The sequence below is a fragment of the Gasterosteus aculeatus genome, unplaced genomic scaffold (assembly GCF_964276395.1).
Source record: "Gasterosteus aculeatus unplaced genomic scaffold, fGasAcu3.hap1.1 HAP1_SCAFFOLD_116, whole genome shotgun sequence".
In the NCBI taxonomy this organism is placed as follows: domain Eukaryota; kingdom Metazoa; phylum Chordata; class Actinopteri; order Perciformes; family Gasterosteidae; genus Gasterosteus; species Gasterosteus aculeatus.
This window is the reverse complement of record NW_027554970.1, coordinates 1,906-16,070: the sequence shown is the minus strand read 5'-3', so window position 1 is coordinate 16,070 and position 14,165 is coordinate 1,906. Positions and strand designations below refer to the sequence as shown.

Genomic DNA, 14,165 nt, shown 5'->3' with positions numbered 1-14,165 from the left:
TAATCCTGTCTAAAGTGATAGGAAAAAAACAATGTATAAAAAGATTATATAATCCATGTGTTTACGCGGCTCCTTTATGCAGAGAACACCTCGCAATCCAGTTCAGACATGTAATGCATTTTTATAATGCACATGGATGGCAGTGCTCTTTCATCTGAATCAGTTATCATTATTGAATGTCACTAATCCCCCCAAAAAATAACCCTATTATCAATTCAGCTTAGATCATTTGTGTGATTGCAGATTTTGGAAATCCACGTTGGATTCATGTCTAACAAAGATGTATGACCTGTACACCCTCAAAGCTGTTGATTAGGTAACCGAAAAAACTATTCGGTTTCCCTTCACGTTTTCATTTTGAGTTCATCATGAGAAAGAGAGGAAAGATGACAACGATGACAGGAGGAAGTGTTGACAGGGAGAAGAAAGCTTAGACAAGCTCTCTTACATACACTAATGAGTTTATGAGTGTAGTCTGTTGGACCGATGGGGGTGGAAGTAGCTTGCTTCGGGGGTTAATTGAGATTAAACTTGAAATGCAAGTTAACATTAATCACTGCGGGATAATTGAAAACATTACGCCCACGCACACACGAACAAGCTCAACAGGTGGATAGTGAGGAGGTGCAACAAGCTAACCTGCTGCTCTTCATACAGTAGCAGAGAGCTCGCTCTTATTGTGTGCGTGCAGACGGATAGATTCATCTAACTACAAAATAAGTCAATTTCTCTTTAAAACAAGATTGTTTGTTAATGCTGAAACCAAACGTGTGTCCTGGAGTCACATCACGCGGGAACTTTTGCCATATGAAAACATCAAAAACAAACAGAAACGCACACACAGTGCATGCCCAAACGCACAAAGTCACAGTGCATGCCCAAACGCACAAAGTGCTTTTATGTGGTTTTCTTCCTTTAGTGTTTTTTAATGGCTTGTCATGTCATGGCTATAGCAAGGACCGCCGATTCCCTATGGTTCACTGCAGATTATTAATTGCATTTTATGAATCACCCGTCATTGCTGTTGTGCGACTGTGTGTCTGTGTGTTTGGAGGGAAGGAGTATCACACTGACTGAACAGAATATTTAATGCCTCTTGTTCTAAATAATGTGTTTCTGTAGAATTATTACAAAGAGAGCTCCATCATCTTCAGTTCAGGACTTATAGGCAATAAACCAATTGTTTGGGGGCTTTAGCACACGGTAACAGATGGTACTTAGTTACACAGAATGTGCCCCCGTAGAAACCGTTAGAAAACACAACGTAAACTAGAGGCAATAAGCAATGTTCTACATCTTCTATGTTTATTTTATGAGGAATAAAACAACACAATTTCAATATCAGCATTAGGTGCTGCTATGAGGCTCCAAGCTAGTAAACATGGATGTAGACAATGATGGATTTAACTAATACTTTTTTAATGAGGTGTTATGATTAGGGGAATACAATCAACCCATTAGATGCAGTACCTGTACATGTACCTTGAGGTGAAAACATGTGGGGCTGAAAGAGTGTCAGCTCACTCGATGCAGACCTGATGGATTTGTGGGGCTTCGTGTCATTTTATTACCTTCTGATGCAATAGCTCAACGACACTGGATTCAATTGAATTGTGTTATTTTCTATTGATGACTTCAAAGCTCAACTGTGCACAAAGAAAAGAATTGTTTCACACAGCAGCAGTATTTGCAGTGGAGGAATGTTTTTCCAGCTCCTCCGTTTTAGTGACTGTATCTGAACGCGAGGATGCTGCAACATTCACACTCTCACCTTTCACCTCCCCCCCTTCCCACATCTTCTATCCCTTCACTCGACATGTCTCCACACCTCTACGTCTCTCTATTTCCTCTGGCCACTCTCTCCCTCTCTTTCATCTTTTGATCCTCGTGTCTCTCTCAAAGCCTACTGTGCTCACATCTGTGTGTGTGTGTGTGGTTCATACGTGAGATCTCTGAGCCGTTGCATGGCTGAGTGCAGCGGCCCCGGGGCAGTCATGTGCCGCGGTGCACGGTGGGACGATGAGGACACGTGTCTCATTTCTTTCCGGTTACCATAGTGCGCTAACCTACCTGTCTCTCTCTCTCTCTCTGTGTCTCTTAAACCCTTTGTCTCCTGTCTCGTTCACACGTATTTTCACACACACACACACACACACACACACACACACACACACACACACACACACACACACACACACACACACAGCAGCACCCAGTTCCTCTCCATTTGTTCATGCTTTATGTCACTCTGAGACATTTTTAGTGGTCTCAGCATCATTTTCAACTGCGTCTCACTTTGTTTATTTTAATCTCTCCATCTCAGTCCTCCGTTTACAACCATTAACATCATCAACATTGAAAACAGCTCAATTCACTCTGGATCATCCTCTACATCCGTGTGACTAATGCCATGTGACATCACAGACAGGAAGGGAAGCGTCATCACACCCTCCTTTCTTCGCCTTTTTTGTTTTTTTTCAGTCCCCTCCCCTCCCCTCCAAAGGTCGGAACGTGATTATCCCCCTGGCATCGGCATGGCATGATGACATCGATGCTGAATGTTCTGCGTTCGGTTTAGAAGCCACGGGATTCAACAAATAAATTGCACTTTCTCGTTCCAGCATCTGTTTCTCCCGGGTTGTTTTTTGCTTAAGAGGAATCATCTCCACCATAACAACATAGAGAATCATATCTGCCTCATGCCAAAACCAAATAGCTACACTTTCATTTCAACAGTGCAAATAAACGGCTTAGAATACACATTTGACAACAAAAAAATGCTTGTTTGTGTCAGTATTTGAATAACAACAATTTAAGCGAGAAATTAATCCAGAAACATCTAACATCTGATTATTCTTAGAGACCAAAAAAAGGGCCTCTACTCACATTTATAGAATTTAGTAGCAGTTATTTTTCTTAAAATATTCCTTTAATGTTTTGTAATGTTTTGATGGATGTCGGCCTCGAGCCATCTCTAAGAAAACGTGTCTCTGAAGTGTAAATTGGTTCCTTTATAGTATTCAGTTTCTCAACCTTAAGTTACTTGATTTGAGCATGCATAACTTTTTATTTAAGACATATAATGTCAATAGGCAAAATAGTCTAAATGTTCATATAATGATCTCATCATAAAGTCAAATTATTGTGTCAATTTTAATCTTCTCAAACAATTATGAATGTTTTACAATAAACTCCTTGCAGCTGTTGACTTGATGATTTTAAAATGTAGTTTTTATTCGTAGGGTCACATTCGTGTTTAACCGAATTTACCAAATGTGCACAAAATAAAGATGTTCCTTATGATGGTTGACTTAAAAATTACTACTATTTAGTTAATCCGTCAGCTTGAACATATCGGCCCCTTGGGGGAGAATACCCAGTAGTGTAATAAGATGCAGAGCATATTCCATTAGTCTGTGCTAAATGAACACTATAATAAAAAAAAAAGCGTGTAAATCTCCAAGGGGATAAATCCAGATTTATTTCCCCCAACCGCTGAAATCTTTGGCTCATTTAATTACCTTGTTAATCAAATATTTAAATTTGCAAGATCCGAGATTGGGAGCGTTCTGATGACCTCAAAACTCTCAACACGTCGATGGCAAGCTGGCGGCTCATCAACTAACTTTCACAAATATTCATTAATTTAAATGAGACATTTGCAAGACATTCGCAAGAAATAAATACTCTGCTGTGAAACTGTTGAAGTGTAAGACTTTGATAACACAAAACTGGAAGGTCTAAACATCCAAAAGACGGATTGTCTGACCCTCGCTCGCTCGGGTCGGTGATGGTGACGTATAATATGAGAGACGATTAATGGAGATTACCGAGCAGCTACAAATCCTACTGCAAAAAAAAAGACTTGCATATTCTTTCACAATTACAAAAAAAACATGAAATGTGACATTTTTTCCATATCAATATTACTAAATGTGTGCGATTGAGATCCAACATTCTCATAATCAAGTGAGCGCTAGAGGATGAATCCAGGTTTTGAGAAATAAAAAAAAAACTACCCTGCAGGTGACAAAACAATGAGCTTGAAGATGATTTCCCCATCTGGGCTTCTTCTTTCTTCTCTTTTAATTTCAGGGAGACGCACCAAGCTGAGAAGGACAAAGACGAGTACGATGATGAGAGAAGGACAAAGACGAGTACGATGATGAGAGAAGGACAAAGAGGAGTACGATGATGAGAGAAGGACAAAGACAAGTACGATGATGAGAGAAGGACAAACACAAGCAGGTGGAGCTGGGACGCCACGAGAGAGGTGATCTGTGAGGGACAGCATGTAGATCTCGCACCGTGTCAATGAAGTGGATGGATGCGAGTCTTCGATCGGGCAGGAGGTCGGGTCAAGGAAAGAGAAGCTGGAAGCCAATGACGGCCCAATCAAGCCTCCACCGCGCTTCCGCTTTAAGTGTTCCAGTTTGAAGTTTCGCTGATTTCAAGAACCCTGCGGCGTCCGAGAGAGCTGCTGCTCCACTGCAGCTTCTGCTCGGCCATTTCTCTCCGCGCGAAAGCAAGCGGCAGCGCTGTAAAATAAAAAAACGCTGCTCCCTGTTGGCAGCATAGTCAGTGTGGGTGTTTGTGAGGAGCTCGGGGAGGGGGGTATTTTCTGGTCACGACTCAGGCAGCGTGCTCTGCACGTGCACACGTACACACAAACACAGACACACGTGATGAGCTAAATATCGACGCGTTGCTGCCGTCGCTCTTTAAGCCATTTCAGAGGAGCGGTTGCCGTGACGTGTCATGTGACTGCCCCTGAGGTTGTGTGAAATGCAAGCCTGTAGATGGCTGACACACAGTACAGTGTATGCACACAGTCAGGGGCTGCACACCCACCCGCACAATCAAACGCCATATGGACACACACACACTCTACAAAATCTACAGAAACCAGCTTTAAAAGAAAGGGATTTTTGCGTGCTGACGCGATGATTGACAATGAATGTCAATGAGGACACATTGGGTTGTGAAGTGTGAAAAATATTTATATGAATTAACTAGTGCACTTATTATTCTCAACATACTCACACTGCATATACTGCATTTCACACAACATGGCTGCCATTGCACAACGTGGCTCCTTAGAGCGCGTGAGTATTCATGCTATCGCGAGTGTGTGCATTAAAGTGTGTGCATGTGTGTGTGAGTATACCGTTCGTTCTACAACGAGTTGAGCGGAAGCGATCTCCCGCTTGGTCTCTGCAGTGTGTTGTGTCTCCATATTGATAGTATGACACTTACACCTACTAGAGCTCTGCATGTCATGAGCAAGCTATGCACCATGTGTGTTGTGTGTGTGTGTGTGTGTGAGGGAGAGAGAAACAAACAGCAAATAAAAGACGGTTATGATTACATAATGTGTGTTTGTGTGCTGCTGAAGCCCATCTTTCGGTAACCAATTTATTTTAACGAAATTTTAACATAGTGGATGAGTTTTTTTGCGCTACACGGCATCTCGGTTCAGCGTTTAAGAAATGCTATAGGGCGTGTGCTAAGTCAGAGGACCTTTCACGCACAGAAGTGTCAATGTGTGTGTGTTAACCGGGCTGCACCAACGCCCCTTCCACCATATGGTCAAGTGAGCCATTTAAGAGCTAGTACATATGATGTCGTGGCACAACAGGCTACAACCCCCTATAAGCCCGGGAAGCGGATCAAGTCCGGCTGAATTTAAAGTCACAGCTGGATCCGGCCTCATGATACGTTTTCTTCATACCACCGGCTTTCCTTCGGTGTTGCGAGGTGTACCGGTATTTGTGCGTAAGGTCTGCAGTCCCCCCCTTACTGCGTGGCACCCTGCTGCAGAAAGTGACGACAAAACACTACAGAGTCAAGGTCAGAGCTGTCTCAGTATTGAAACCACTTTCTCTTTCACAAAACACTTAATGTGATTAATTTTACAGTGTTCCACTGCAGAACGTCGCCTCCCAAACGCGCATGATGTCATGCCACTGATGTCAGTGAGCTTTGGGGGGTGTCAGACTGTGAGGCAACCTGCCGGGCTTTGAATTTGTAATTAACTCACTGGAGCAGCTGAAAGCAGATAGTCACATATGTTCCTTTGAATGACACAGATTTGAAGAAGTTTGTCATATTTGCATTCAAATCCTAATAAAAGAGAAAAGTAAACCGTGGTGGAAGAGTTTATATATTAAGCCAATTTACAGATATACGAATAAACATGTTTAGAGAGACAAGTTTAGAGATTAAAACATTGCTTTTTCATGAGTCTAATGTTGTAATAGATAATAAGACGAAATGTTTCCAGAGGAGCACAAATGCTTTTAACAATTATATTATCTTTTGCCCCTCACGGATTTCGTTACAAATACTGTAAATGAATTATGCATGTTTATCTATACACTATTTTATGCTGCCAATGTGCTCTGAGACAATTCCTGCTGTACGTAAATAAATAGGCTTTAGGCAGCGAAAATGTATTGTACCGTCTCCTGCTTAGCGCCTAATGTTGTGGGGGCAACACGATAGTGAGCAGGACTCAGCCGGGCCTTAAGCCCATCTGATCCTTTGATGGATTGGAGCTTCTCATTATACGGCTTGGGCCGAAAGAGCGAGAGAAAACCGCAGGGTAGGAGAGCAACAGACACCAGGACATAGTTCCCAGGAGAGAAATAGCCTGCAGCCCTTTTAGATGAGGCTAATTGCTATCGTATTTACCATTGTTGCCTGGAGAAAATAGAATATTACCTTCAGCTAAACTCAGTTTCCCTCCATTTTCTCTCTTTTTCCATTTTGGTTCCCCTGTCTGATCTTCCTCTGCCTTCCCTTCATCATTCCAGTTCCTCCATCTGTCAGACACCAAGGATCCCGCTGCTGACTCCCAGAACCAACAGTGCTTCCCATCGACCCCTCGCCCGATGGAAGACAAACAAATGCCGGCCGACTCTTCTCTCTCAGCTCACAGACGGACGGGATGCACCGAGCAGTCATGAATCGCTGTCTAAATTCTGCGAGGGGAATTCGACGAGCCTCAGAATGAATTTGGGGAGTTAATCACAGAACCGACTCATGTGCCATTAGGTATGTGCTTCTTTCAGTGGAGTACAAACAGGGTCGGCTCGAGGGGAAAAGCCCTCGCTCAGTCAGCGCGTTGCTGTCCACTACTCCTGTGCTTATCAAATTATGTGCACTCTCAGTGTAATTAGAGTGCAACTCAATGGCATAAGCTTCAGGGTACACTGGGCCTCGCGTACGAAGGTACAACCAGATGAGTGGAACACGTGAGAGATTAAAGAGAACCGATTTTCGTGTACTTTTCCTCTTACGTCGTACGTTGAAGTGGTCCAGACTTGTTGCACAGTTGTGTTTCCACAAATGTTTCCCGAAATATGCTAACTGAACTCAGGATTGACAATTCAAATTCCAAGCAATCAAACGAAAAATTATTAAATGAATTAACAAACCATTTCATGTTTATTAGGATACAGCTAAAATTAGCAAGTCGTCTTAATTTAGCTGCCGAGCTGTGACAACTCGCGCGGAAACCATCAAGTGCTGACGAATGGGAACCAAATATCTTTTAATGTCGTTTTTAAATATGTATTTGTGTGTCATGATAAATAAGTACCCCTGCTGCTGTCCACAAGATGCATTCTCTTATGACCTGTGCTCAATTCGGTCAAATCAACAGGCCAAATAATAAGGAAAATATTAGCATTATGTCTCCAACGAGGTGACGAATGCAAAGAAAAGCTCCAGATGAAGAATTCACTAACTTGTCTTTGGGTCTTTCAACTGGTCATCACAAGCAGAGGAAGCTTACTCAGTTTTAACGGCGATAGATATGTTCTCACATTGGTTTTGGTTTGGTGATCTGTTGCCAGTAGAAACCCCTACAATTCAGCAGCAGTTTAGCTGACACTGTTACGTCCACCGTTCAGTCCATTCTTCGTTCCATTCTTCGTTCCAAACCTTTTTTATCGACCCCCTCTGTGCTCTTTTGGAGTTTAATCTCTAGGCACTCCGCTGGGGTTTTATAGTTGATTTACGATTTTGTCTAATTTGTATTTTTAGTCTATAATCGGTTTGGATCTATTAGCTGAGAGCTAATCTGCATTTTGCTTTTTTGTTTTTATTCCTTACGTGTAAAGGAGGTTGTCAGGGTTTGAAATCCCTATCATTCCTCGTCTCCTTCAAGGAGACACTGTCTGAAAATGTTATTCGAGTATTTAAATGATAGTCTCTCCCATTTCTACAACAGCAGGCGGTTCACCTCACCACGAAAGTGCAAATCAGAGCCACAGTTTATAATCATGTCTGACATAAATGGGTCGACGCCTTGTAGAAACTACTTTTATAAAGCAAAATTGATGTCTTAATTGTTTAATTTATTAGTTGAACTAATGCAGCAAAAGTAAAAGTTAATTACGGTGTTTTAGAGGTAAAAGAAAATCAAATTGAGGTCTTTTCAACCATTTCACAATTTGTTTTAGAGGATTTGCTGTTGCCAGAGCAACGGCCAGGGCTATTTCACCCAAGGTTGTTGGGTGGATTGGTCTCGTTCATGGCCCTCTTAGGGATCTCTGTGCATAGTAACAGGTTTACTGGAATATTGCAACGGACTCAGAGGAGCTGCCAGCACAAAAACACTCGGCTATTTTAGATACGATGCCTCTTAATCAGATTTCTCCATTCACGTATCGTGTTTTAGTAGCCAACGGGAGATAGATAATAGGTTAAGACTTCCGAGAAATGGAAATATCTAGAATGATGACGCAGTAAAAAGGTTTTGCGTTGAGTCTCAGAGGGCCGACCTCACTCGTCACACTGCCACCGGATCCCACTGAAGAGTCTATTCAAGAGAACTGAAGAGGTGTGTTTGTGCAATGTGCACGTGCCACGATAAGAAGGTCAAAACAGGGGAATTGCCAAATAAGAAAAAAACGAACATATTTCTTTGTCCTTGGAGATTACGTGCTTTCCACATAATTAGTCATTATTAATGTGTATAAAAGTTAGTTATTTTGAGGCCAAGACTGCAGTATGATATCATCAAGTAAAATATTTGGCCTGACCGCTGTTTTAAAGAGTGAATAGTGGCTTCTTGGATAGATGGTGTTTTTTTCTATTAAAGCCTCTCAAGCCGTTTGTCTCTTCTAGTCTTACAGCCTAAGACTATATAGAGATAGCAGAGGCTCTATGTGCTGTGCTTATCGATCAGTCTTTAAAAAATGAAGAAATTCAAAGCAAAGTGATAGGAAAAAGTAAAAGGAAACCAAGGGGGATATTTTACTTCCTGCCTCATTTAAATTAGCTGAAAGGCAAACTGCTTTCCCTGGCATGAATTAGAAGCGTGATCTTTAGTCTGAGCAGCCCATTGGGATTGGTTTAATGCTGCTCAGTTGGTATTGACATCGGCAGCGCCACAAATCTGTATTCCCTCCAGCCTGGTCCCCTCGGAGCAAACACAAGCCTGTTTACCTGGTGCTCCTCACGGACACCGTATTGAATACATAAGCATGGGATATTAATAAAGGTGCTAATCCAGAAAGCTGCAGAATAAAACCAGTGCGCAGCTTTCGCCATTCAGCATGTAACTGTTGGCAAATAAATTACTATTTTTAATAAACTAAACTGTACATTTTTAGAATAGTGGCTTAGGCATTTTTTAATGCAAATGTTTCAAGCAGTGTGTGTCAGATAAAGGTACAAATAATTGCGAGGACAGTCACTTTACAAGTTTTGAACTTTTAAAACAATCACACAAATTTGACCATAGAGCTGTTTCTGTATCATCCCGTTGGCTGAAAATGCCACTGATCTAGTAACATCTGAGAGGTACAAGACATCAGAGGCATTAACCGGGAGGACCTCATAAAGCCGACACGACATTGCCACAAGCTGTAATAAGGTCAGTTCTCTGCGTCTGTGCATGTGGACCTGCAGCTGACAACCACGACGCCGCAGAGAGTTCCTGCCATCAAAACTGCAGTTTCATTAGTAAACTTGGCGAGCAGAAACGTTGACAAAAGCTTATCAACAAAAAAGTCTGATTGAAATTTGAGTGTTCCCAATGTGTATAATTATATGACTGAAAACAGAAACCGAGCATGCAGGTACTTGTGTGTGTGTGTGTGTGAGAGAGAGAGAGAGATGTTGAGTTATACACGGCTCCGCCTCCCCACCTGCTCTCACTGTGTGTCCTGTCTCTGTCTCTGATGGAGAAAATTAAAATGATGCGCATGCTTGCCTACAAGGGTCGGCACAAACATAATGCAGCTCTAAATTAAAGTCATATTCATACTTTTTTGCGGTTTCCATGCTCATTCTTCTCGCTGTGGATCCCCCCCCACACACACACTGAAAGTTTTTACTCATTGGCCAATCGGTGCGCTCCCAAATACCAACCAGTTAACTTTGGGGGTGATCGGGTGACATTCACCATCAGTGGCTGCTCGTCTGTGCATCAACCGGCATCCAGAGCAACAAATCCGCCATGAGTCACGTCAAAGTCAAGAGCCCAAAATAATGTCCTCAGTACTTACGTAATATAGGTGGCACATGCCCTCACTGGTACTGATGCACAGACTGCAGAGTGCATACTCAACAGATAAACAGAGAGGGATGGACAAAGGGAGAGCAAAGAGAGGCAGCGAGAGAGATGCAGAGAGATATAGAGACCAAAGGAAAGAGAGCAGATGTGGCCTTTGGGCAGAAACTGCTGAATCACCACGTTGCCTCTCATCACTTCATCACACCAGGAACCCGGAGCACTTCCTCCGGGGGCCGCGCACAGAGAGACTGTCATGGTAAGAAGCGGAAAGGGGGAGTGGGTGAGGTGCGGGGGCGCGGAGCGAAGAGCGACGAGGCGGATAAAAAAAAAAAAAACACAGGGCGAGACAAACAGGGTGACATGCACGTCAGATGGGGGGAACTTCCGTCTCCCTTAGTCCTCCCCTCTGTGCTCATGTTCCCCTGAGAGGTCCCGCAGGAAGCCGCCTCATCCCTCTGCGTCTCATTACCATCATACATTTGGAAGTGACGGGTGGAAATTATTCATTCTAATTGCACATGTTTCTTTGCTTGTGAGCTTAGTTTTGGTATTATTGTATTAATACCAATGCAATCATCAACTGTGCTAATTGGTCCAAATCTGTATCGCAAACAATCTCGTGACCACGCGAATCACTCACTTTGTACGCGGACGGCACAGCCTTCGGGATGAGTTTGGGATCCAAGCCAAATTGAGTTCAATCCTCCGAGCAGGCCGTGTTGACCCCGCACGTTGAGGGGGGGCACGAATGATTTTTGGTCCATTATGAAGCTGTGGCGAGCAGTTGCTCTTTCTTGTGAAGTTTACAGTGGTGCAGACTAATCGTGGGTGAAAAATCTATAACGTTTAGCAGAATAGCAGTAAGTAGTAATTAGCTCTCCTTTGGAAAACATCAGTACCTCATGGGAGTCCACCAGGTTGCCAACGGAGGTCCTTAGTTTCAGGCCATACGCGGTTTTAGCGAAAACAGGCTGGATTTTAAAGGGACAACTATTTGGCTGAAAAAGGCAGCTAACTGTGAAGGAATAAACTCTGTCTATGTGCAGTAGAACCTGCTCTCCCTGCGTTTCCAATTCAACTGAAAATACTTTATCAAATCCAGATATATGATTCTGACATGTACTTTGTAGGAGCAGGAGTTCACTCGGTAAAGCCATTGCGCCTGATTTCTGAAAGTAAGCTGCAAGGATTCAGATTCAGACATCGCATCACCGGGAAAGTTGCAGCCGGCCAATCATGATCCACCAAAACACTAGCAGCGAGAAGACGCAGGATTACCATCATGTGGAGCTGCCAGCGACATTCAGAAGGTTCGTAGTGGTTAAACCGCGCGTGTCTCTCTAAACATGGCGGTGCATAATGCATCCCAACTCATATTTGCTTGTTCTGGAGCTTTTGGCCGTGTGACACAGTCTTCAGCAGCAGATTGAGTTCACTAATTTTTCAACTCCTTAATGTCCGAACTCTCAATTATAGTAAGCCACTTCAGGACTTCAGGTCCCCGTTGGCTTAAAAGCCCCTTGACGAGGTCCAACTTATGTTTTTTTTTTTTATTTAAATACAGAAAACACACTCATGACCACATGGAGGACGCCCAATGAAATAGCAAAAGATGAAAAGTGTCGCTGCTCCATCACATCCAATAAGGCACCGAGATGATGACAGCAATAAGCGGCTGTGAAATCCATCATCAACATCCACACAGAAATCCTTCACAGTCTGAGAATGTGAAAGCAGGGGGGTAGTCACACAGGCGAGGGCTGACATTTCACTGGTGTTCAAGGTGTTTCATGCGGAGCTACATGCTCTCGGGTACCAGTTCTTGATATATGATTTAACAGCTTGAGTATAATATCCTGTTAGCCGATGTCATTACACGACGACTCGCCTGCTCATAGCTCTCCAGCACGGGCCGTAGAATTCGCACGGCGTCATAAAACTTCACACAAATACACAAAAAGGGAAGCATGTGACAGCCCTGGTGCGGCGTTTGGATCCAAACGCAAGAGAAAAGCTTCAATGCCGGAGATTAATAGAGCGGTTTCTATTTCGGGAGCAGCTTTAGTCAATGAGGAGAAAACGTTTTACGGTGATGTAAGAAGTCATTCAGGATTGAAATCAATCGCTTGTGTCAATCGATGTTGGGGCCAAAGTAATGTAAGAGAGTGAAGCCTCATTCCTTCTGGCTGACTAGAACACAAAATATTTCTCGCACCAAGTGCAAAGAGCGTCCCAAAGAAATCACAACTCCCCGCGCCAGCTGATACAACCGTCCAGCTAACTTCCCATCAGCCAATTGGCCAACACTCATTGAACACTCACCACTCGTGCTGGGGCTCATCGATGACCAACAGGATCTTGAACTTCTTGGAGAGCGAGGGGGAGGGAACCGACTGCTCCACGAGCCCGGCGGCCGTCTGTTTGACGGCGTTGGTGATGGAGCTGAAGGAGCTGAAGAAGCCAGAGGAACCACCGGAGGAGGAGGACTGGGCCTGCGGAGGCTGCTGGGCCTGCTGGCTCGCACGCCGCTCCTGAGTGGCGGGGGATCCGGTGGGAGCCTGGGCCGGGGCCGCGGCCGGGGCTTGGGTCGGGGACAGTGCTGAGCCCGTCGTCGCCGCCGCTGCGCCTGGGTGCTGCTGGGAAGGGGAGGTGGCGGCTGGGGGAGGAGGAGCAGGTGGGTCCGACCTCTGGAGGTCCGACATGTAGCCATTGGGCAGGTTGGACATGAAGCTGCTGTCAGAGAGGCGGCGGCGGAGGAAGTTCATGGTGGCGGTCGGGCGGTCGGTCTCTCAGCCGCTCGGGTGGTCGCTCTCTCCCGGGTTACGCCTCTCGGCCTCTCCGCTGGATTGAAGTGAAAGCGCAGCCGGTTACAGAGAGAGAGAGACGCGCTGATCTGAGGACAGACCAACGGCAGGGAGCACAATCGGTCCGGATAATCAAAAGGGGGTGTGCAGGGGGTGGAGGGAGGTGGAGGGGAGTGGGGGGGGGGGGGGGGTGATAAGGGCTGAAGGAGAGCTGCTTCTGAGCTGCAGGAAGGAGAGGATGGATGGAGCGATGGAAACAGCTCTGGTCCAGGTCTTCGGCTCTCCAAAGCACAGCTTAAGCCAGCGGAACGGCGTGCGTTTGTGCGTGGCGTTCCTCCCTCGCCGCCCCCCCCCGCCGCCGAGCCTCACGCCTCCTCGCAAATGTTTGTGTGTGACTGCGAGTGTGTCCGATGGAGGGAGAGAGAGAGAGAGAGAGGTGTGGTGTCGCCCCCCTTCGGTGAGGTATAGGTGGTCTATTCCCCCCCGCTCGGCTCTGCCGTCCTGCCTCCTGAGCTGCTGGGAGCCGAATGCGCCCGAGAGGTGCTGCTCGCTCTCTCTCTCTCTCTCTCTCTCTCTCTCTCTCTCTCTCTGCTTATTCCCTTTCACTCTGCTCCTCTCCTCTCGCTCACTCACTCGACGCGCTCACTGGCTGTCTCCCCCCCCCCCCTGCTCCCTCCCCTCTCCTCTCCTCTCCCGTCATCATCCTTCTACATCACGGGCTACGTGCGCGCGTCGTGCTGCAGCCTCGTAGCGCCACGTGCCGTGTGCAGCAGCTGGAAGGGGTTTCCTTCGAACGCCCATAAGGTGGGGTTGAGACATGGAAAAACCATCCA

The 14,165-nt window shown here is 45.1% G+C and overlaps 1 protein-coding gene across 1 annotated transcript; it reads right to left on the bottom strand.

Annotated features, from left to right (window-relative positions):
* Positions 1-12,074: 12,074 nt before the first annotated feature.
* On the bottom strand, positions 12,075-13,926 carry LOC144395191 (synapsin-2-like). Its single transcript, XM_078098101.1, has one exon. It carries the CDS (start codon positions 13,291-13,293, stop codon positions 12,847-12,849), a length of 447 nt encoding a protein of 148 aa, XP_077954227.1. The 5' UTR covers positions 13,294-13,926; the 3' UTR covers positions 12,075-12,846.
* Positions 13,927-14,165: the final 239 nt, after the last annotated feature.